Genomic DNA, 24,409 nt, shown 5'->3' on the forward strand with positions numbered 1-24,409 from the left:
AATTAAATTTGAAACGCACAACTTTGTAAAAAATGCAACCTTTAAAGTAAATGTATCTGTTCTTTATCTTCCTCATTTAAAAAAAGGTCTCTAATAGATGTACATAAGTCCCTTGAATCATATATCTCTGAATTAAATATTAGAGCAAACGGTGATGTTTTGTATTGTGAAAACTAACAGGTGCATTTATTGTTTACAGGATATTTATTGTTTTCTTGTTTATACATAAAGGTAAGTGCTTAATCTTCTTATTTCTATGCTTATTGCATAAAAATCTGTTTGTTTTCTCATCTATGTGTACTTTTATGTTTTCAGTGTCTCTGGAGGTCACAGTCGAGGGTGTTATCGGTGGATCTGTTGTCCTGCCATGTTCTGGAAGTGCAGATCAGCGTACAATCCAAGACATAACTGTATACTGGCGACATAAAGAAAGCATGGTTGTGTATGATATAATTAAAGGTAAAGGGTCAGTAGAGAAACAAGAGTTAGAGTACAAGAGCAGAGCTGAAAGTTTTCCTGAAAATTATTTGAAAGGAAACTTCTCCATCCAGCTGAACAATCTTCAAGAGACTGATGGAGGAAAGTACTCCTGTTTAATCAGTAAAGAGGCAATAATGCGGAAGGTCGAACTTCTTGTCAAAGGTGTGTAAAAATTAATGCATTCATTTTAATATATAGTTCGAATACCTTAAATAATTCCACAAATGTCATTCATTTTTATTAACTTTTTATTGTATATTATACAATATATCATCACTGCTTGTCTGAGTGGGTAATAAACCGGTTAGTTTTAATCCTTGATTCTAATTGGTCATTAGCGTGCTTTATTTATTTATTACAATTCTGTGTATCGCTGCACAACACTTTTAGTAATGTAAACAATGAGAAACGTTCTGTTAGAGCCGATCAGGGACTATTTTTTCTAGCGGAAGGAAGCCTTTTAGTGATTTAAAGAGCAACTATTTCATTGCTAAAATCCATGTTATTTTGTGTATTTTGTATAATATAATGTGTTTGCGTGCATGGTTTATGGTTTAAAAACACATTATTTTCCACATACCGTACATTTTTGTAGCGCCAGATTTCACTCTCTTCCTGAAACAGTAGCGGAGTGGCCATCGGGAGAGTCGGGACATTTCCCAGTGGGCCGGTAATGTTTTGAGGCTGCGAGGGCCGGTCTGATAATAGGTATTGCAAGTCTGGCGGCCTGATGTGCGGCCACTTCCCTCTGGTCAAACTGTGCAGCTTCTTTGCTCAACACAGTAGGCTATATAAAATTGCTCAACCTGTTCGGCAGGTCCAATCATGTTTAGGTTTTTTAAAATACAGGGGGATCATTGAACGGCCCCACTCCAAATTGCATAGCCTGTCGGCCTTTGATGTTAAAAGCTGCGCGGCCGAATGCCTATTGCAGTACATATGCGGTCGGATTAATAATAGACGAGAGTATTTAACTGCAATATATAAATACCCTCACAACATTATTTTTCTCAAAACTTTGACAAAAACTATTTTCAAAGGAACTGTATTCTTACAGTTATTCAAAGATGCACACATTATTCGGTATATGATTGAATATTAGACAAGAGTATATAACGGCAATGAAGGTCTCATATGACAATAAATATCCATATATAACTTAAAAATGAAATTAATAAACAGACAAGGAAGCAGGATTGGCATGAAAATTGTATTATTATTATTAGCGGAAAAACAGCAATCTTACTGAAATAATCTCTGAGGTAAATGCGCCAAACACGTTAAAATAAATAAGTAATAACAATGGAAAAAACATTATTATCTCTCAAAACTTTATATGACAAAAATGATATTTAAAGGAAATATTCTTACAGTTATTCAAAGATGCACATATTATTCCATATTACTCCCATTTATGAGCATGTTCATCTCTGGCCTCGCTCTGTTATGTAATAGCTGATTCAGGTGCGCATCTCCGTCTTTCAAACATGTATCATTTTGTATAGTTACTCATTTAGGAAAATTAACCATGATTTAATGATTTTATTGTTATTATTATGAAAAAGTTTTTTTTCGGGGGTGGCAGATTGATTACAATTTGTATTACCCTAGTTTTACTACAAATAGGCTACGAGACCTTTTGTAGTAACTACAGTGGGCCGGTGGTATACGAAATTTCCTGGTAGATTTTTTGGTCCCACTCCGCCCCTGCCTGAAACGCATGGATTTGTAAAGCTCTATGTCCCTGATTGGCCAGCTAATCTGTACATTGTGATTGGTCTGAATACCTCTGACTTCAGCAGGAAATGTGACGCTCCTTACGGTTGCTAACAGGAGTTAATTTATGGGCTGTTAACTTATAATGTGAAATTGTCTACTTCATCACAAGCCAATCATGCTTTATTTCTCAACTTCCCTTTTTTATAATTGTTTTTAGGTCGTGCAGAGAAATCAGAAGACCAAAACAACCATGAAGTAGAGAAATCAGAAGACAAAAGCAACCAAGGAGCACAATCAAGACATGAGAGCTATTGCATAAAAGCAAGATAAGGGATTAAGCTGAGATTTTCTAGTAATCCTGGCTGAATTTAGCCCTGACTTGGTTGCATGAAGGGAGGCTAAATTAATCTTGATGAAGTTACTATGGAGATTTACTCTTTGCAGCTAGCCTGCCTGCTCCAGAGTAGGCTAACAACCAGGCTAAGATTAATCCTAGTGATTAATTCAATTCAAAGAACTTTATTAATCCTGGGGGGACATTGCTTTTGTGTTACAATTATTAAAAAGAAAGTAATGAAATAAAAAAGAAATAAAAACATAATTATATGCCCATCAATGATTTAAAAATTAATAGATAATAAAAAAAAAATTTAAAACTATACCCGGGTAATTTACTTCAATAATGAATTGTCCCAGCACTTACGAAGAGGAGTTATACAGCCTAATGGTCACAGGTTCACTTCTAAAATGCTCAGTAAGTACTGGAGTGATCAGTCTCTGACTAAATGTATGTGCATGTCATTCTATTTAAAAACATAATTTGACATATTTAAAATGTCAAAAGATACTTTAATACTTTGAAAAATATGCAAATTATGCTTTTCCAAATTATTATGCAAAATGCACTTTATCAAAAGTCAGTGTGTTAAAATGATCCACTAAACAGATATCTGTTAAATGTGCTGCATGGACAGATAATAAAAAACATTGTAAATCAAATAATGTATGTACATAATAATATAGTCTTTATTTCACTTGTGTTTGTGATGTTTACATTTAGGATGTTTGGTTTGTTTGACTGTTTATCTTGATCTACATTTATTTTCAAACCAAGCATCTTTATACGAGTCTTTAAGAGAATGCAATAAACACATACAAAATAAAGTGTTTGAATACACAGAGCTGACCCTTTTAAAACATAGTATTTAAAAATCATTTCTAATTGATTAACATTCCCAAAAGTAAATGGTGGTTAAAATAGTAGTGTCAATCTTGAAATTAACATTTCTACCACGTGGTGTCACTGTAAACCAGTTTAAACCTCATTCAAAAAAAAAATGTTGAACCTATACAAACCACTCATTTGTAGACATAACTTTAATTGTTATTGTTGTTATTTATGTTGAGAATTAGTTTATCTCTCATGAGATTTATTATTATAGCAATTTTTATTAGCAGGTGTTATCGACCATTTTGCAAGATGTAAACAGCACTGGTTCAGAAGCTCTTCCTGTTGTTTTTTAGTTCACATTTATTTTACATTTTTATTCAGTTTTAAATTTTCTGTTGGTTGTATTTTGTTCTAATATTAATTAATATTAATATTTTGTTGAGTGTTAAAAAAACTAAAAGAGGAATGCTTCTGTACCAGTGTTGTTTACATATTTATTTATATTTATATATTTAATAGCTAAAGATGATGCAGGTGTTCTCACACTTCTGAGATATGAAACTAACACTTTGAAGCTTACAACAGTTTTTTTTTACACACCACACATGAAGTTTCCACTGACCACATTGTTAGTCTTTAATTTGTAAATGCATGCATTGTTGGCATATAATGTGAACAAATTATTTTAGAATTAATGAGTATATAAAATATGAAAAAAATGAATTTATGGAATGTAATATCTAAATTAAACCAAAATGCATTTATGCACATCAATACAACACTCATGTCTGACAATGTCATTGTTTATTGTATAACTGGATGTTAAATGAAAATGTGAGATTTTACAAAGTATGTTGCATCTTATACACAACTGTAGTCATGCTGCGATTCTTAAGATTAAAGAGATAAACTTATGTAATATCATGAATATACTTTATCACATATAAGAAATGAAGCAGGATCAGTTATGTTCATCATTTGGGCAGTTGTAGGTCCCGTTGACATTGACAGACTAATACCTACTGTATAGTGTGGGAACGTCCACCAAAACATACTGAAAAACAATAGAGAAATTAATATTAGCATTTAAAACACACATAAATGTGTTGCAGTTTTTCTCAAATGAAGTCAAATATTACTAATGAACTGAAAATAAAATCATTAATTGACAACTAAACTTTTACAGTGTGATATTTTCATCTTCTAGGACTTATTATTCTGTAACATAATAAAAAATTTAATAAATGTCAATTTAGTAGCCAGACATAAATAATCATTATAATGTACAGTCTTTTAGTCATTATCACAAAATAAAGTAAACCCTGCGTGACTCCTTCACATCATTGTTTTATACCATGGGCCTGTTGAATGCTTTATTCTGATTGGTTGAGAAATGTTTTTAAATACAAATGTATCTGTAAACTGCACACTTAACTGGTCAAATGTCTTATAAATATATAGGCACCAGAGCGATGTTTGTGGTAACTTTGGTATAAGAGGAATAATTGACTCCGGTCCTTAAAATTATTTGAATATAATGCACACCAGCTTCACATACTGTAGTGCTGCATTACCACCTTGGTTGTGCATTAATTTCAAATCATTCAACAGCCCTTCATCAATTATTCTAATAAATAATAATTTGTTTACCTGGATTTGGGTTGAGTCTTTTTCAAAATCCATGAGCTCCTGTGGGTCAATATCTTCACACTGTTTTGTGCTTTTTCTGGTTCTTTCATGAATAAGAGCCACTGCAAGTCCTTTGAATAAAATTATGAATTCAGATTTTATTTTAAAAGTAAATTTTACCCAGAAAATGAACATTCTTTCACTCAAGTCCAAATGTGCACCAATGGCATAAGTAACCACATGTGACATGACATTTTTTAATTCAGGACACAAACACTGGATAAATAAAGCTTGGTCAGGAATATTACTAATGAATAATGAAGTGCAGTGTGAAAAAACTCTTCAATAATGTGTAGGTTTAAAAAAATCAAAGCAGATGTGGAATAACATTAGGGTGAATAAATAATGACAAATGTTCATTTTATATCAAGCTTTTATAAAGTATAAATCACTCACCTATAACCACGATGAGCATAACAGCATTAAATGCAGCAAATACGATGACAATAATCTTCCATTCTGTCAGAGTCGGCCCAACATGCGTCACTTCAGTTTTATTTTGGCTTTCTGGAATTGGATCTGTAATTTAATAACAAACACTGTTCAATCACTGAAGGGTTTAGTTGATGTTTTAGTTGTATAAGTAAAATGTAAATGATTACCATGATTGAATCACTTACTAGTGATGTGTAATCTGGTGACATTGCTGAATGTTTTACTTGTTGTGTCTGAGTCTGTGTTCATACAGTAATAAACTCCTAACTCATCAAGAGTGACATTATTGATAAACAGTTGATGTTTAGATTGAATAAAATATTTTTGTATATATTTTATATTGTGGTGAAAAGGTTTATGTTTTGTGGAGCGCAATATGATAACTGGTGGATCTGGTAGTTTTAGTAAAATCCAATAAACCTCTTTCACATCTAGATCACAGTTTATAGTCACATTCTGTCCTAAATCTGTTAGTTTATCCATCAAAGCATTTACAGTTTGAGCCCATATGAGAAGATCTAAGAGATAGAAATAAAAACAGATATAATAATGATTATTTCCCATAATACATATATTTAATCATCACATTTAGATTACAAAATGAAAACAGAAATAACTTACAGAGCTGTAACCTCATGATGTTTTTTCTAAAGCGTGTGACCATAAACATGATGCAGTCTAACACATAGAGATACAGAGAACTTTAACCCAGAGCTTTTTGTATTATACACCACATCATGAGGAAGTAGTCAGGTTTGCATTGACCACATTGTTAGTCTTCAAAATCCTGTTTATACACTCAGTCACTCACACAAATGCTTTATAACTTGTTAAGTTGTTTATGACTCTAATATGTAAGAAATAATTGATGACGGGCCGTTGAATTATTTTTTAAAATAATGTGGCACGAAGCGGAACCAGTGTGCATTATACATATTTTTCAAAGGACCAGAGTCAATTATTCCTCTTATACCACAGTTACCACAAACATTGCTCTGGTGCCTATTTTTAAGACATTTAAAAGGTTAGGTGTGCGGTTTACAGAAAAATAATCAACATCTATGGAACATTTCTCAACCAATCAGAATACAGCATTCAACAGACCCGTGGTATAAGCAGCAGTATGACCCTGTTTTGTTAGCAGTGTGTTGTTCAGCTTTAAACAGGTCGATGTTTCTCTAGTAGACCATTTTTAGATGTTCTCATGAACTGCCTTAATAAGTGTTGCTATTATTTTCTTTCAACTTTGCAAGTTACTGTTAACCTCCTGGAACGTAACAGTACACAAAATATAAAGGTGCTTAAATGGTTCTTCATAGCAAAGAACCATTTTGGTTCCTCTGTGAGTCATTCAGTCAGAAGTTCTTTAAATAACCATTTCTTTTTAATTTTTTATAATCTAAACAATTTTTTCACTTCAATGCACTTTTTTAGAAACAGAAAGGTTTATGCAACCATTCAGCCAAAAACAGTTCTTCTATTGCACAGTGAAGTGTCTTTATTTTCAAAAGTTAACAATGTGTTCAAAACTGATCTTTAATGTTTTCTTCAGTAGATCACAAAAACTAAGGTTTGGCAAAATATTGAGTGTAAAGACACTATGCAAGGGAAATCATACTGTACACTGTCAGAAAGAAGTGGTCAAAATATGTACCCGCTGTCAGTGGGCAGTACCCTTTAAAAAGGTCCTAATATGTATTAGTGCCAAGGGCAGAAATTGTAAACTGAGTGGACCTTGGCAAAATAGGGTGGACTTCAATGCCTACTCTAAAATTACACATTTTACAATATAGTAGTGGTTAAAGAATTACATTTACGTGTTTTGAGTCATGAATCGAATCATTTTCAGATCAGCAAAAAAATGGGTGCGGAAAATAAAACTTAATGTCTTCTTTATTGTATAAATAAAATATAATAAATCTTCTTAAAGCCACAAAAGTGATTTCCTTTTGTCTTCTTCTTAATATAATGACACAAACATAAGCAGATTTTTTGAGAGTACTGTCACTTTAAGACCGGATAAGCACGAATACTGACACACATCTGATTTCTTTCTGAACTGATTGTGTTCACAATAAGACACACAACTTACTGTTTTTATAAAAAAATACATTCTAAGAGGTATTTTTGAAGACAATGTTGTGTTATAACAGCTTTATCATCTGAGTAGAACCATATCTGATGCTATACAGAACCATATCTGGTGCTACTGTATAGTGGTGCTATATCACCCCCATATGGTTCTTTAAAGCTGCTATATAGTACTAAAATTGTCATTTTTGAAATTTGAAATTGATTATTTTTTTAAGGTTATGTCAACTTTTTTAAGCCAAAACTTAAAATAGTAGGTGTAAGTGACTTGCAAAACCAAGTTGTTTGAACCTTTAACAATGTATACACTCACCTAAAGGATTATTAGGAACACCTGTTCAATTTCTCTTTAATGCAATTATCTTCTCAACCAATCACGTCAGTTGCTTCAATGGATTTACGGGTGTGTAAACTATAAGAACAGACTCCAAGAGTCTCCAAGCAGACAGAAAATGCTATAAATAAATACAAAATAAAGTGATTAAATACACAGAGCCCTTTTTAATACAATTTGGATTGAATAACATTCCCGAAAGTAAATAAAATGCAGTGTCAATCTTGCAATTCATATTTATACCACGTGGTGTCACTGTAAACCAGTTTAAACCTCATTCAAAAAATTGTTGAACCTATTGTTTTTATTAGCAGGTGTTATATTTATTATAATAGCCTCCAAAAAAACTCAATGTATTGTTACATAAATCATTTGGGTTATATAAAGACTATTGGGTTAATGGTTTACACAGCATAAAGAGTCCATCCAAGCATATCTTTATTAAACATAACCAGAATGTCAGAACATTTTGTTTTAAGTGATCAAACTTAAACCCAAATGCAGGCACAGACACAGCTGTGCATGACAAAGCAATAGCAAGAATATCTTTTTTGATAAATTTGTAAAATCCAAACTGAGCAAATTCATTTCATCTGAAGAGTTCACAGTTGAATTGGGATGACTCAGTGTTCATGGCCTCGAGAGCAGAGCCGGCCCTAGACCTTTGGGGGCCCTAAGCAAAATTTGGTCCGTTTTAAGTAAGGCCTAAAGAAAAGCAACGACTACCTTATGACTATACTGCACATATTATATCTACTATGTTATTTTTTTTTAAATGTGTCTATTAAATTATGTTTTAATTATTCTATGTATACTGTATGTTAATGATCTTTTTTACATTGCTGGTCCTGAGTACATATTTTGTTCTTATGTGGCAACTTGTAGCCTACAGAATGACAATAAAAGACCTTAGGGTGGTCCCGGACAGGGAATATCTTAAGACAGGACTCGGCCTTAGTTTAATTAGAAAACATAACTAATTTTAACAAAAATGCCTTACTTAAAACATTATTTCTGTGGATATTGAGGCAAAACAAAGGGCACTGGTGTATTTTAAGTTATGTCAGTGCAAGCTTTTTTCAGTTTGGACAGCTCTTAGCCTACTTTTATTTTAGTCTAGGACTAGTTTAATTCCTTTCAGGGAAACTGCCCCCTTGAGTTCTTGATTTGAGTTCCATGTTTGATGTCTAACAGGAAAAATATGATGCCACTGACTGAACTGAATGGCAGTGCAGTGCAACAAATACACACGGATGAACTTGCTGAATAAAAAGACTGATAAAGTCATTTTCACTGACCATTAAAGAAACATTTTTAATTGACAACAGAGTTTAAGAGGCACATAGGTTTGTGAATAATAACAATTAACTTGCAAATACTATTAATAATTGAAGATTAACAATTAACATTGCATTCATAACATTAATCTAACAAAGCTGGCTACTGTATGTCATATGCATTGCTATAGTTTAAATATTAAACACTGAACAGTGACATCATACACTTTTGCAAAGGCTAGCAGGTGGTTTAACAATGGTGCGCTGTCTGGACATGTTACCACGCATATGCGCATGAGTTTGTTTACTCTTACACATAAAACACTTTAAATTCAGACGTTTAACAATATAATTACACTAATGACATAAATATGTAGAAATGACAATGGCATACGTGAAATATAAGCGTAACAGAATTAATTTACCACGTTAAACCGTTTAAATATTAATTATTAAGCTTAATAAACCAATTCACGTTATGATGGCAAATATAAGAAAGAGAAGTCAAACAGAACACAGGTTTGGTCATTACCGAAGTCAAATAAGATCCACTTACTTCGCATTTATGCACAAACACACATAACATTAAAGAAATTGTCCTTAAAGCAACAGCAAAAGTTCGCGTCTGAATCAGCGATCCGGCTCAACTCAACTTTGCGTTCTGTGGGCGGGATGCTCGCCTGCACATAGATCGCGGGCACTGATTGGCTGCTGTGCTGGATGCTGTGTGTCAATCAATCTCGGCAAGGAAGAGATCTTATTAGCGAACTTTCATAATAACTATAATAACAAGTAACAGCCTTTTTAACTTTGCCATAATAATAAATAATTAATATTTATATTTATATTTATTTTATGTAACTTTTGATGAATGATTTTTTTCAACCACTAGCTAAGTGACTTTAGGGGGCCCTCTGCTGGCCACGAGGCCCTTTGCAATCGCAATGGTCGTTTAGTGGCTGGGCCGGCTCTGCTCGAGAGTCTTCTGAATCTCAGCCAACAAACAGAAATCCCTCAGACTATTACAGCAGAATATACTGATGTACTGTGTCCTATATAATATTTATATCAGCTTTATATGTTGCTGCCTAATGCACACACAAAAATCCCCCCAAAAATGTAAATCTACTCAAGCTTTTGTAACTGTGAACTCTGTGACAATAGATGCAGACTTTGAATGAATATGAGAGATACTGAGATGAAGTTTTTGATGTGGGCGACTCGCTCGGCGGGTCAGGAGAATCCGCAACACCCACAATGACCATTAATCCGCCTCGGAAAATGCGGCAGGTTGCTGTTCCCGTCGCCATGGTTACCTCATGTCCGGGATGTTTATTCAGTTCTCACAGGATCTAGGTGTGAGCAGAAAATCACCTCTATACTGACTAAAAATAAACAGTGAAATTGAGTTTATGTATCAGCGGCTTGGAAAAAGCAAGCAGGTATTGTCATTTGAGATGATCTGGAGCAATGGCACACAATCTAAATGCATTGTTTTAAATGTAATATTCATCATTTTATTTTTATTTTTAAATTAAAGCCTAATATTAAAAGTGGCATTTGAATATAAATATGCATTTGTACAGTATGATTGTATGTTTCTGTCTAATGCATGATAAAGTAATTTTCTAAATGAATGGTTGGGTAAATGAGACAGGAAAATCCCACCCTGCCCCGTCTGCTCCCCCTTACGCTTTTGAAAAAGTGAAGGGCTCTTCACCTGCATTTTCATATAATGATACTACACTTTTTGTAGTTTTGGGTTAGAATCTCATGCATACACAATACTACATGTATTAGATATAAATAAAATGATAATAAATAAGCATTTTTCATTGAGAGTGTAAATAAGACATTATGATTTATCTTATCTGTTTGTTATATATTCTGTCAACAGGTAGCTGGGATGACTTATGGTAAACAATAACAAATGCATGAATTCCCAGGGCACACTTACACTTGTCATAGATAATGTGGGCTGGCAACGCAATTATACCCAGATAATTATAGTCAGATTAGGATTTATAACAGGTTTGGCAGATGGCTGGTTAACCCACATTTAGATGTGGCATGTTTACGCTGCAACGCTTTTATCAGATCAACGCATCAGAATGAATACATAATAAAAATGTTGCTTTTGCAAAAATATGCAAAATATAATTTTAATTTTATTCTCATTTACTATTATTGTTTGCTATTATATCAGCATTGCATTTGTCATTGACATTCCTAAACTTATTTAAGACATACTAATCTTTACTACAATATAACTGCTAGCTTTATATTTTCACCATTGTTATGATCCAATCCTAAATTTAACCATATTTTAACTAGCGAATTAACTAACAAATAAACCATAGATTTACTATAGTAACTATAGTTTACCATGAAATTTGTTGTTAAACTGTAGCAATACAAATCGATCCTACCAAAAACATGGTAACTAACTACACTTTTACTAAAATAAAGACATGGTTAATTTCACACATGAACAAATACTAGACTATGCTATAGTATTTACTGTAATAACGGTAGTAAAATTCACTGATATTGAGCCGTACTATAGTAAACTACTGGATTTACTACAGCTTATGTATTTACTATAGGTAACAATACAGAAAAGTATTTACTATAGTAAACAATGGTAAAATGTCCTAATACTATAGTGTCTTTGAACTGTACTATAGTAAATACTATAGTAAATGGTAGTAAAATTCTCTGATACTCTAAGATGCACTAGTAAATACTATGTAGTATACAGTATTCTACGGTTTACATATTTATTATGTGTAATTCTACAGAACGCTATAGTATACAATAATAATTACTATAGTAAACGGTAGTAAAATTCTCTGATACTATAGAGTTTCTAAGATGCACTAGTAAATACTATGTAGTACACTTCAGTATTTACTACAGTTATACTGCTATAATATACAATAATATTTACTATAGTAAACAGTGGTGAAATTCCCTGATGCTATAGAGTTTTTAAGCTGTACTATAGTAATAAATACTATAGTAAACAATGGTAAAATGTCCTAATACTACAGTACAGTGTTTTTGAGGTTGTACTATAGTAAATACTATGTAGTATACTACAGTATTTACCATGGTTTACATATTTATTATGGGTAATTCTACAAAACACTATAGTATACACTTATATCTACTGTAGTAACAGTAGTAAAATAACAAAACACTATAGTATACAATAATATTTACTATAGTAAAGAGTAGTAAAATTTCCTGATACTGAGTTTCTGAGATGCACTATAGTAGGCTAAATACTATGTAGTATACTACAGTATTTACCATGGTTTACATATTTATTATGGGTAAATCTACAAAACACTATAGTATACAATAATATTTACTATAGTAAACAGTGGTGAAATTCAATGATGCTATAGAGTTTTTAAGCTGTAATACTATAGTAAACAATGGAAAATGTTCCTAATACTATAGTGTTTTTTGAGGCTGTACTATAGTAAATCCTATGTAGTATACTACAGTATTTACCATGGTTTACATATTTATTATATGTAAATCTACAAAACACTATAGTATACAATAATATTTACTGTAGTAACGGTAGTAAAATAACAAAACACTATTATATACAATAATATTTACTATAGTAAACAGTGGTGAAATTTCCCGATGCTATAGTGTTTTTGAGCTTTACAACAGTAAATACTATAGTAAATGGTAGTAAAATTCCCTGATACTATAGAGTTTCTAAGATATACTAGGCTAAATAGTATGTAGTATACTACATAGTATTTAATATGGTTTACGTATTTATTATAAATGTTAATCTACCGAACACTATAGTATACAATAATATTTACTAAAGTAAAACAGTGGTGAAATTTACTAATACTATAAAGTTTCTGAAATGCACTATACTACAGTATTTATTACAGTTTACATATTTATTAATTCTACAGAATGTTATACAGTATACAATAATATTTACTATAGTAAACAGTGGTAAAATGTACTGATACTATAGTGTTTTTGAGCTGTACTATAGTATACTACAGTATTTACTACAGTTTACCTAATACTACAGAATACTGTATATATAATATAGTATTTACTATAAATTGTGGTAAAACCTCCTGATAATATAGTGTTTTGCAGCAGTACTATAGTAAATAACTACAATATTTCTATTTACTACTACAAAATACTATTCAACATTTACTATAGTAAACTCGTACAATTCTCTTAAACTAGTGTTTTTGAGCCGTCCTATAGTAAACAGTAGTATAAACTAAAGTATTTACAGTTTGTACTATAGTATTTATGCTATGCTACAAAGTACTACAGTATCCTATACTTTACTAGGCTAGTAGTAATGTTTTACATGGTTAAGGGAGAATTTTTCTACAGTTTGTCTACTATGGGCTTTTTCATGCGTGTTTTGTAAAAAATAGATGTTAAAATGACAGAAAGCTCCTGAAAGGGGTTACCATGGTAATTTGTTTTGTAGTACATACTGTTCATTTGTGCTATTATTCAGTGTGTCGTGACATAATTACACAGTAGCACCACAACTGATGCGAAGTGTGACCTGCAATTGTCATGAAACATCGACCCGTCCGGGAAAAGTCCAACAGGAGCGCGCGCTCTCCCGTGCGCTACCGTCTGGTAAAGCGCGCGTCCCGTTAAAGAGCGACAGTCTCTGCGTCATGTGACGGCGAACGGACGAGAGATGAAGATGGCGCAGCACCGGCGCTGATTCCGAAGAGTCTCCCGTGACACACGTAGGCTACTCAACATCGCGAATCACCTCAAAATCGCGCACGAAACGCCACACGCGCCCGTAACTCGCGTGACTAGTTCGTCCTCGGGGTGATTTAACGGATTGCGGCGGTGAATCACCGACTGACCGAGCCGATGAAATAAATAAATGATTGTCTCCATCCTTCTAAGATGCGGCTGCATCCGTAACAGAGACCCAGACGCGCGGATGGAGAATCAGAGCTGATGTTTAATATGACACAGCTGTGAAATAAACACGTTTGCGTTTACTTTCATGTGTCATTTCATCAAAACTCTTCTCTTATCTTGGTGATTTTACCGGGATCATGTGGACACCGACTGAGGACGAGAAAATCGGAGTGGGTGAGTTGAAAGATTTGGGTTTTATGACTCTTTATATGCTTTAATTAAATAGCGACTGTATTTTATGTGTCATTTGAATGATTAGGGAATGTAAAGGACGGATGCGTCGTATAAAACACAAAGCAATGAAATGTAAATGTTTATGTAAATGCTATGGAGATATTTGTCATCTTCTTTGACACTTTAATATATTTTGGATGTTTTTGTAAAAATCGTGATGTAAATCTGTCGGCACGACTGTTGAATACTAACATGATGTTACAGTAGTACACACTGCAGATATAACACGTGACCGACAGGGGGCGCCAAGACGAGTGCGTTTCCAACAGGTGCACAGAGGAAAATACCCAAACATCACTAATAATAATAAGGATTATAATAAAATCACGATACGATAAAGCTAACCACCATATTTTTAATGCAGAAATGCTCAACATAAGCTTAGGAATAAAAATAAAAGAAATTGATAATTTGGAGATCATGCACCGAAATGCATCTGCAGTGCAATATCCAGTAAAATGCATCACATCATCCCCAGCTTTTATTGACAAGATCAGACTTTATCAGGGTTCATGCTTGCTATGATGGTCATTAGTAAACTAAACATTAATGAATGCAAAAATAGTGCTTGTCTGAATCACAGTGGTTGTAACATTGCAGTACATTTTAGTTGTTTGTCTCATGATGGCCTGATGAGTCACGGTGTTAAAGAGAGCAGCATTAAATGATTGGTTATGTATCATCTTGCAAAAACAGATCAAATGCAGATTAATCAGATGAGTTATTTTGTTACTAGACTCTGTCGCCCTGTCGCTTCACTTCCTGTGCTCGTGTGAGTCATAATACAAAATGGCAGCCCTCAGCATCTCTGGCAGATGTAATTTACTCGCTATTCAAATGTTGTAGTAGTGGCTTGAGGAATCTTTATGTTATGGGATTTAGTTCAGTTATTGGATATTTTTGTTCTCTTACTGTCAGAAGAAAATGGTCAAAAATGGTCCAAAGATGTTGACAAAATGTTTGTCTGACCTGACAAAGACCTGCTTGGTCGAAACGTTGTCTTTTAACTAATAAATATGGAGAGCAAATATGGTCCAAAGCCATCATTACACTTTATAAAGATATAAAAGTATATATGCAGTTGAGTATGTATATAGCCTATGCACTATTTGGTACCAAATGATGAACCAATATGTACTCTTTAGGTGCAAAGGTGTACTTTTTTGGCCCCAGGGACCATTTTTGGCCATTGTTTCTGACAGTGTTGGATATTTTAAAGAAATGGCACTTAAGAGGCGAGAACAATCATTTTAGTTTTCTAAAAGCAAGATTTTATTGGCTGTAAGCTTTCATATTGTGTCTGTTTAATATTTTGTTATTACAGCATTTTAAACTATTTTAATAGATAACTTAACGTTATATTTTATAAATCAGGACATTTCTGCTTTGTACTTTTTAATAAGTATACGATTGTATACGATAACTATGCATCGTATAATGGTGGTGTTGCAATGAGTTATGTTGTTGTTCCTTTCCAGTCTCACAAAATTATGTACCTATAGTAATTTTTTGATTCTCTTCGGGATACTGTCACGAATTTCTGTTCATGTGTCATTGTCACGTATTGGTTACTCAACTGGTTTTTCCTATTTTCAAACAATTCTTGCTTCAGTTTAGGGTTAGATTTGGTGTTTGCGTTAGGATGTCACTTTAAGTATTGGTTTATACAATTTTTTTCTGATTTATTTTTTTATATTTTCTGATTTTTAAACCATTGTCGCCTGGCGTTAGGGTTATGCTGCGTTCACACCAGCCATGGTAGAGGCGTAAAGCGCAAATGATTTCAATGTTAAGTCAATATAAAGACACGTTGCCGCGCATCTGGAGGTCTCGCGGCGCGAATGAGGCGGAATCGCATCTATCGCGCCACGCTAAATGCATTATAGAGCTAAACGCGTCTAGTTCGGGCGAATGGTGCAAATTAAGCGTTGCAGCGGCAAACGCGCAAGTTAAAAAATTTGGACTTTGGCGCGCCGCGTTAACCAATCAGGAGCTTGCTCTAGTAGTGACGTGATTACAGAAAACGAGCGGAGTCGCAGAAGCCCCTCACATGACGCGAATTTCCCGTGAATCTTTTGATGACTAGAATTTCACGCGCGAATGAAGCGAGTACACTCAAAATGTTCAAGCTTCCAACTAGACGCGGTAGACGCGAATTTGACGCCTCAAACGCGGCTGGTGTGAACCCACGGTTAGAGTTGGGTTTGGGTAAGGATGACATTTTATGTAAAATAGGACAAAACAGTTGAGTAACCAATACGTGACAATGACACAGAAATGTGTAATACGTTAACGAAAAAACACAAAAATTCGACAGTATCACGAAAAATAATCAAAAAATTACGGGACAACAGGTACATAATTTCGTGAGACTGGGCTGTGTTGTTCAGGAAACGCACCCCTGGTTAGTTTGAGACTTTTTATTAAGAAATCAATTTGTTTAATAAATTTTGTGTCGATAGATTGTTGTATTAGGTTTAAAGAGACATAGTTCACCCAAAATGAAGATTTTGTCATCATTTCCTCACCCTCATGTTGGTCTAATCCTGTATGAGATTCTGTTAAACACAAAAAATTTGATAAATGACTGTCGACCTCACCCATCGACTTCCATAGCAGGAAAAACAAATAGCAATATATCATGCAGTCCTAACAAATACTATGAAAGTCAATGGATACCGTCAACCGTGTGCTTACCATCGTTTAGCCAAATATCTTCTTCTTTATCAAAATACATTGAATTATATTTAAGTAAAAAGAGAAACGATGTGAACAGACTACTGATTGTAAATCTATGAATGTAGATCTGTCAAAAGGATGGGAGCTTTACATTCCGATGCAGGAGAAGGTGGCAACTGGTGGACGCTCTCCAAAAGGGCCGGCCTCTCTGGCACGCCGTTGAAAAACAGCTATTCACGCTGGTGTTGTGTGAATGAGTCTTTGTAATGCAATGAGCATGTTGAATGTGATGCTAACCCCCTAGCCTGCTAATGCACCACACAGCTTACATCAATGAAGGCCATTTTTCTCCTCTCGCCTACATTTACTGTAGAAGACTCATTTAGCTGATGTTGTTTCAACATTGATTCTACATTAGTAGGTCTTTTACATTAACCTTGTCATTTAGACGACTTGACTTATTACCGCCCTGGGTATGAATTGAACTCGATCGGTTGAAACTGGGAGCTATCGGCGACTTTTCATAGGTACAGTAGATGTTTCCCAACAGATATAGTTTGAGGCTGGTTATACGCCAAGCGTGGCCTCATTTTAGTTTCTTTCGCAGGAAAGCAGAGTCATAGGTGACATTGTTGGTATAATGAAGATAATAAGATAAAAATGTTCTGCAAGAGGACCAATCGTCCAATTTTGAGGTTGAAGAGGTGAATTTCAGCTGTCTAGAAGTGATGTGCAATTTGCGCATATATTCCCATTTTCCTGAGGTGTTGCATAACGTTACATTTAGTGCACATTTGCAAATGGCAGTCCTTTCAGTGGGAGTCAAATCTCAGATTATTCGATTTGCCCGAAGGTGAAATTATCCGTGTTTTATTTACACACTTATGTCATGAAACACATTGCAATTCTTATTTATTATAGCGCTATGTCGCAAAATGGATGCATGCTATTTATATAAAAGTAATGTTTCCCATTATCTGCTTATACTATAACACTCTTAAGTGCCTCCACATTATAGTCACACGCACATTTTCCGTGAGTTTCCATGTCGGATGTCTGACATCAGGATCCTTTCGTTGTTTAATGGCAACATTAGCACTTACGATGTGTTGATAGACGTGATAATTGCAAACAGCAAACATGAAGTCTCAGGCTGGCTTGTCGAAGCGCCACTAAAACTATCAAGTTAACAGGCAGATGGGGGGAAGTATTTTGTCTCTTAATTTAATCTGTATCGAATGAATGGCTATAGAGGCCCCGGCTCCCCTGCTGCGCCCGAGGACACTTTGGATATTTGTGTTTGAATATTCATCTTCGCTTAATGAAAAGACGGCGCTCAATTAAAGTATTATAGCTGGATTGGGCAAGTATAAGTATGCTGTCATGGGCGAGAAAGAGGGTGGCCATGTTGTTCAGAAGATCCAGACATTATACAAGATGAATAAAGCGCTCAAGGTTTTAGATTTTCTGTTTTGTTTTTGTGTTTTATACAAAAAGTAGAAGGTTGAACTAAGAAACATTTCAGATACTGACTTATTTATAGTTAGTTATTGTTTGTTAAAGTCAGGCAGGCTTCTCATGATTTTAGCAAGTTACAGGGTTCCCACACCTATAAGTTAACTTCAAATTCAAGGACCTTTCAAGGACTTTCCAAGTCCAATTCCCTCAAATTCAAAGCCTAAATGTGGGGACACATTTCAAGTGAGAGCAAGGTTACATCGTGTTACCATTTAAGATACATTGTTACAGTTGCCTTTCAAGGGAACTCGCGTTGCGTCACTGCGGTGACACTTTGGGGACGCCTCCAGGGGTAAGTGCGTCTGAATGTGTATATCAAATTCAACAAATGATGAGGCTTAACGACAAAGACAGGGTGACGCGGGAGCCAGGAAGTATATCGCTATCTGAAATATTGCGATAGACGGCGTTACAGGGACGCAGGAAGTATGACAAGGGAGACGCAGCGTCTCGTTCCCTTCACAGGAAACAACAGTAACATACATAACCCGAGACAACGTTTTCATGTGTCAAACCCAACTATGCAAAAAAGCATTTTGGTATGAATCAACATTCGCATACAGAAGATATAAGCATTTAAAGCGAACAGTTAAAGGTGCAGTGTGTAATTTTTAAAAAGATCTCTTGACAGAAATGCTAAATAATATACAAAACTATATTATCAGGGGTGTATAAAGATCTTTTTATAATGAACCGTTATGTTTTATTACCTTAGAATGAGACGTTTTATCTACATACATGAGGGTCCCCTTACGTGGAAGTCGCCATTTTGTGCCGTCATGTTTCTACAGAAGCCCTTAATGGACAAACTTTTTTTACTAAGTTGTCTCCGATGATGACATGTTTTTCCGGTGGCGGCTACCGTAACTTCTCTATGCGTTTCAAAAGTGAGGGGTGAACAGTGGACTGACCTATTGGTTGCCATACGCAACCTCACCACTAGATGCCGCTAAAAAAAGTTTACCATTTTTATGATATTATCCTACACTATACAGGGAATAATATGAATTTTTTCCCCAGAAAACTTCTTGCATAAAATAGATTCAAGCACTTTCAAGGACCTGCATCTATGTATGTATGTTTTGAAAAACTTTCCAGCGCCTTGAATTTTTTCCCCAGATTCACAAACTTTTACAGATTTCAAGGACCTGTGTGAACTCTGAAACTACGGCCTAACCATAAATATTAAACTTTAGTGAATCTCCTATTATTATACAGTATGTGATTAGTTACTTGGCTTGTGGATCGATAAAAATCCTGAAATATATGTACAAAGCAAAAAAAGATCCCTACCTGTCTCCGGGGAGTACCCTTTCAAAAATTTCTCCTAAAGAGTTCATATTAGTACCTCAGAGGTACATACTGGTACCAAATATATACATATTTGTAGCAAAATGGTACATATTATGACCCCAGTGACCATTTTTTGACCAATGTATGGACCCAAATACAATAAAGACATCATGGATCATCCTGCAACCACTTAGGAATTACAATAAACACCCTATAAACTCCATAAACAGCCAGTATTGCCACACCCTGGGAACCATTTCTACGACCCTAGCAACACGCCAGAAATATTTACATCTGCAGAAAATGCACAATAGTTTTTGTACATAAGTCACTCTGTAACATATTTCTGCATATTTTAGGACTTGATTGTGTAAATTCAGATGCTCAGCTGCTGGCACTTGAAAGCAGTAAAACTGTAACTGCGTTTATTTTAGTCTCTGTTCTGTCTCCACTATACAGCCATATGAAACAGCTGGAGTGTTTCTTAATTTCATGGCTATTCATTTGATAAACTACGAGTAATGAGAAAGAAACACATGGAGAGACAGATAAACAGACATAAAACACAGCATCCACACAGTCAATGTTTTACCACATACGCACCTCTTAAGAGTTTATAGGATTTGCCTGACCAGAGGGGTTCTTCCACGTGTTCGGTCGCAAATGTCACTGTCACGCCGTAAGCAGACACAAATTTTGGCAGAAAAAAAGGAAGCCGGATGGGAAATAGCATTGACATGCGAGTCCTGTCATTCGTAGCTCACACGCTCTTTGTTTGTCAAGCTTCCTCTGCACAACTAACATTGAATGTTTGTTAGAGGCGCTGAATATCGATTTTATGTTAAACCAAACCCTTTCAATTCCTAATTGTGTCTTCCATTGTGCATTTGAAAGCTATTTAATAAGCTGTCTTAATAAAGTCTTCTAGAGCTGTCCCGCATCTAATGGGTTTCTCTGAATGTGAGTATTATGGATGAATTGACAACAGTATGTTTACTTGTTACATTTATAGTTGATAATGTAATTAGAATGTTATTTTTGCTTAGTAATGACTCATGTTTGCAGTTTATGACTAAATATGAAGAGTTTGGTTACAAAACGTTTATTGCATTCTGCAGAGAAGGAGGACTGGCGTTTGTCACGGTTTGGAAAAAATGGAGAAAAGATGAATAACATGGCGGATATCGGATTTTGCATAAAATGAAAGATTTACTTTTTAATACTGACCTAATATAATACTGATTTTGATGGTAACTCATTTAATCACGTTTTGAAACCAAACTCTTCATATGATTTCTATAAATGTCAGAAAAGGCTTGTAAGTGCAAATAAATTCAAACAGAAGTCCACTGAGTAGGCCTATCAGTCTTAGCAATTACTCCTCTATAGCATCCCATGTATTATTTATGATGTTAAAATACCAGAGACAGGACGTTAAGTGCACAAGCTTTTTCTTAGACAGACATTTTTGTCTTCATAATGGCTTGTACCATTCATGTACAATTGGACCAGGAGCATTTTTCAAGACTGTATCATTTCATTGAATATGAGTTTATAACTCATTGTGTTGTTTGTACTGTGAAGTGCTGTATCTACTTGTGTAATGTACTGTAGCATGAAGCAAGACATTACATACTGTATGAAAAAATGGTCAAAAATTTAGCTGGGGTGGTACCCTGCTACCACACTATTGTACCTAAAGAATTCATATTAGTACATACTCGTACCACATGTATACATAACTGTACCGAAATGGTACAAATTAAGACCTTTTTAAACGGTACTGAGCGCTTGGGACCATTTTTTCACCATTATTTGTCAAATGCGAAGCAAGTTTGTACACCATGATTTAACAACATCGGACGTGCTTCAAAAGAAATAGAAAAAACTAGGGCTGTAAAACGATTAATCGTGATTAATCGCAAAAAAATAGAAGTTTGTGTTTGCATATTATATGTTTGTGTACTGTGTGTAATTATTATGCATATATAAATACACAGACATTCATGTATGTATTTAAGAAACAATTACATGTAAATATATATTTATTTATATTTTATATAATTTATAGTATATATAAATAAATTAGGGCTGTCAAAAGATTAATCGCGATTAATCACATCCAAAATAAAAGTTTGTGTTTACATAACATATGTGTGTACTGTGTTTGAATATTATGTGTATATAAACACACAAACACACATTCATGTATATATTTAAGAAATATTACCATTTATATACTGTATATATAGATTTATATAATTGATATTATATGTAAGGGATAATGTAGAGGCAGCCGGTAGTTATCGGGAAATAAGCCCCGACAGTGTGATCAGGACCCGACGCGAAGCGGAGGGTCTTGTATCACACTGAAGGGGCTTATTTCCCGATAACTACCGGCTGACTCTACATTATCCCGCTTATTACACGGCTACTTGTCACATAAGAAAAAAAACTGGACATGAATATGAATTTGAAACATTTTATTGGCATATTTGTTTTAAATTAACATTTTTATCCTTCCGCGAAACTTTGCACAGATGCATAAAATGATCGTAATACCTTATTAAGATCCTCTGCTTCATACTTGTCTGTCTCCATTTTTTTCTCTTTTAGCCAGTCTTTGAGAAGTTTTAATGCCCATTCTGTATTTTTTTGTGTGTTGGCTTCGTAGCTGTCATGCTCTATTTTGTCAAGTTCAGTCTCAGTAAGCTCTCTGTGTCTTGTCGTGGTTGTCCAGTGTTTGTCACAAGATGGCGCCAAACAAACAGTAATCTTTATTGGCGCGGAGCGATCTTACTCGTAAAAGTAGTACCGGCTATGCGTTATTATTTTGGAGCGGTTATTATTTGAAAAGAACGAACCTGCAAATGTCTCAACTGACCAATCAGAATCAAGCATTCCAGAGAGCCGTGTAATAAATAAATATAAATATTTGATATATTAATATAACAATTTTTTCTTTAACATATACATGATTGTGGTGTTTTTATATATAAATAATAATTATACACAGTACACACACATGTTATGTAAACAAACTTTTATTCTAGATGCGATTAATCTTTTGACAGCCCTAAAATAAATAATATATTTATAACTTTTTTTTAACTAAATGTTGAAATGTATGTGTGTTGGTGTATTTATATTTAAATAATAATCACACACAGTAAAAACACATATAATGTGCAAACACAAACTTTATTTTGTAGGCGATTAATCACGATTAATCGTTTGACAGCCCTAGAAAAAACTCTACCTTCTGTAGAAATCAGTTAACATGGACAGTGTTACAAATTTATGTTAATACTGCATAAATACTAAATATATTTCTTTGTCATTTTTTTTAATAAAATATTTGTGCATATTTTTATGCATTTGGCAGACGCTTTTATCCAAAGTGACTTACAGTTCATTACAAGGTATTTTTATCAGTTTGTGTTCGAACCCATGACTTTTTGCATTCCTAATGCACTGCTTTACCACTGAGCTACACAGAAAAAGAAAATCCTAGTTTCTGTTTATCTCTGGGGGTCTACATTTAGGCATTCAGCAGACACGTCTATCCAAAGTGACTTACAGAGGTGAGGAAATCAAAGCGAAGCAAAGCGATTTGTCATAGGAAAGCAATTAGCATGAGAAGTCCTGTACAAAGTCACTTTCAGTCCTTAAGGACACATCACTGTTTGTTTGAGCTGTATTGTAATCATTATAAGATGAAGGTGAAGGTGACAGAGTAAAAGATGATGTGGTTTCAATGTAGCGCTGTCCATGGTGCTGAACACAGATGCTTTCTTCAACACACCAATTCTTACCTGAAGAGGTCTGGCAGCAAATGTGTTTACCACGGTTTTCTAACAAGCACAAACCATTCGTCAAATCCTCAGTTAGATACTCCTCAAACATGAAATCCCAGGACTTATGTCAATAACAACATAATCACCATGAAAGTGCTGCCACGGATTCCTCTATTTACCTTTTCCTCCGGCCAAACACGATGCTCCTGAATGGCTCGACTGAGCAGCTGTCAGCTCATTAGTAAAACATTCACCCGAGGGTTATCCTGAGCTGAGCTTTTGCAATCCCTGACTTTGTCGCCTGTGGGTTGTTTAGACAGTTGGGATCGAATCAATCAGGCAAGCTGAACAAACTGGAGTAGATCTCTTTCAGTCGCATGATTAAATGTTTCTCAACAATAATTTCATAAGTTAAAGTGCAGTTTATTGTCCTCCATGGATTAAGCCAGATGTCACCAAGCCGTCACTAAACTGTGAGCTTACAAGATCAGAAGTCTCCTAAACTCAATCTTTGTATTGCATTTGGTTCTCGATGCTGCAGTCCACACGTTTTGTATTTTTGTAAAAGCTGTAAAACTTCAACATGTGTGTGATCGTGGTATCTTCCTGTTTCCCATAAGGATGTAAGTCATCCCTCTTATAGACGGGCCCAGCAGAAGGGCCGTAAACATTGTGAGATTCTGACGGAGAGATCCTTTGTTGTTATGGCAACTGCAGTGAAACAGAAGCC

At 34.6% G+C, this 24,409-nt stretch overlaps 1 protein-coding gene and 2 long non-coding RNA genes across 12 annotated transcripts in view; 2 read left to right on the top strand and 1 right to left on the bottom strand.

The window, feature by feature from the left end:
* Positions 1–110: 110 nt before the first annotated feature.
* Positions 111–4,599, top strand: LOC135741258 (uncharacterized). Its single transcript, XR_010529402.1, has 3 exons — positions 111–231; positions 316–642; positions 2,417–4,599. It is a non-coding gene; the product is annotated as an uncharacterized lncRNA (long non-coding RNA).
* Positions 4,600–4,930: 331 nt separating this feature from the next.
* On the bottom strand, positions 4,931–6,175 carry LOC135740825 (uncharacterized). The gene is made up of 4 exons (XR_010529264.2): positions 6,116–6,175; positions 5,680–6,012; positions 5,456–5,578; positions 4,931–5,130 (listed from the first exon to the last, which is right to left on the bottom strand). It is a non-coding gene; the product is annotated as an uncharacterized lncRNA (long non-coding RNA).
* Positions 6,176–13,802: 7,627 nt separating this feature from the next.
* dock3 (dedicator of cytokinesis 3) overlaps positions 13,803–24,409 on the top strand; it is a 185,198-nt gene continuing 174,591 nt past the window's right edge. For 5 of the 10 annotated variants that reach the window (XR_010529355.1, XM_065259814.2, XM_065259819.2 and 2 more), the window contains exon 1: positions 13,803–14,332. Coding sequence is in view for 9 of the 10 variants with exons in the window: in XM_065259814.2 (XP_065115886.1) it covers positions 14,296–14,332 (37 nt within the window). In the remaining variant the exon portion in view is untranslated. The remainder of the gene's footprint in view (positions 14,333–24,409) is intronic. The other 5 variants (XM_065259813.1, XM_065259818.1, XM_065259820.2 and 2 more) reach the window with 1 other exon arrangement.

Source organism: Paramisgurnus dabryanus, chromosome 24, assembly GCF_030506205.2.
Source record: "Paramisgurnus dabryanus chromosome 24, PD_genome_1.1, whole genome shotgun sequence".
Lineage (NCBI taxonomy): Eukaryota > Metazoa > Chordata > Actinopteri > Cypriniformes > Cobitidae > Paramisgurnus > Paramisgurnus dabryanus.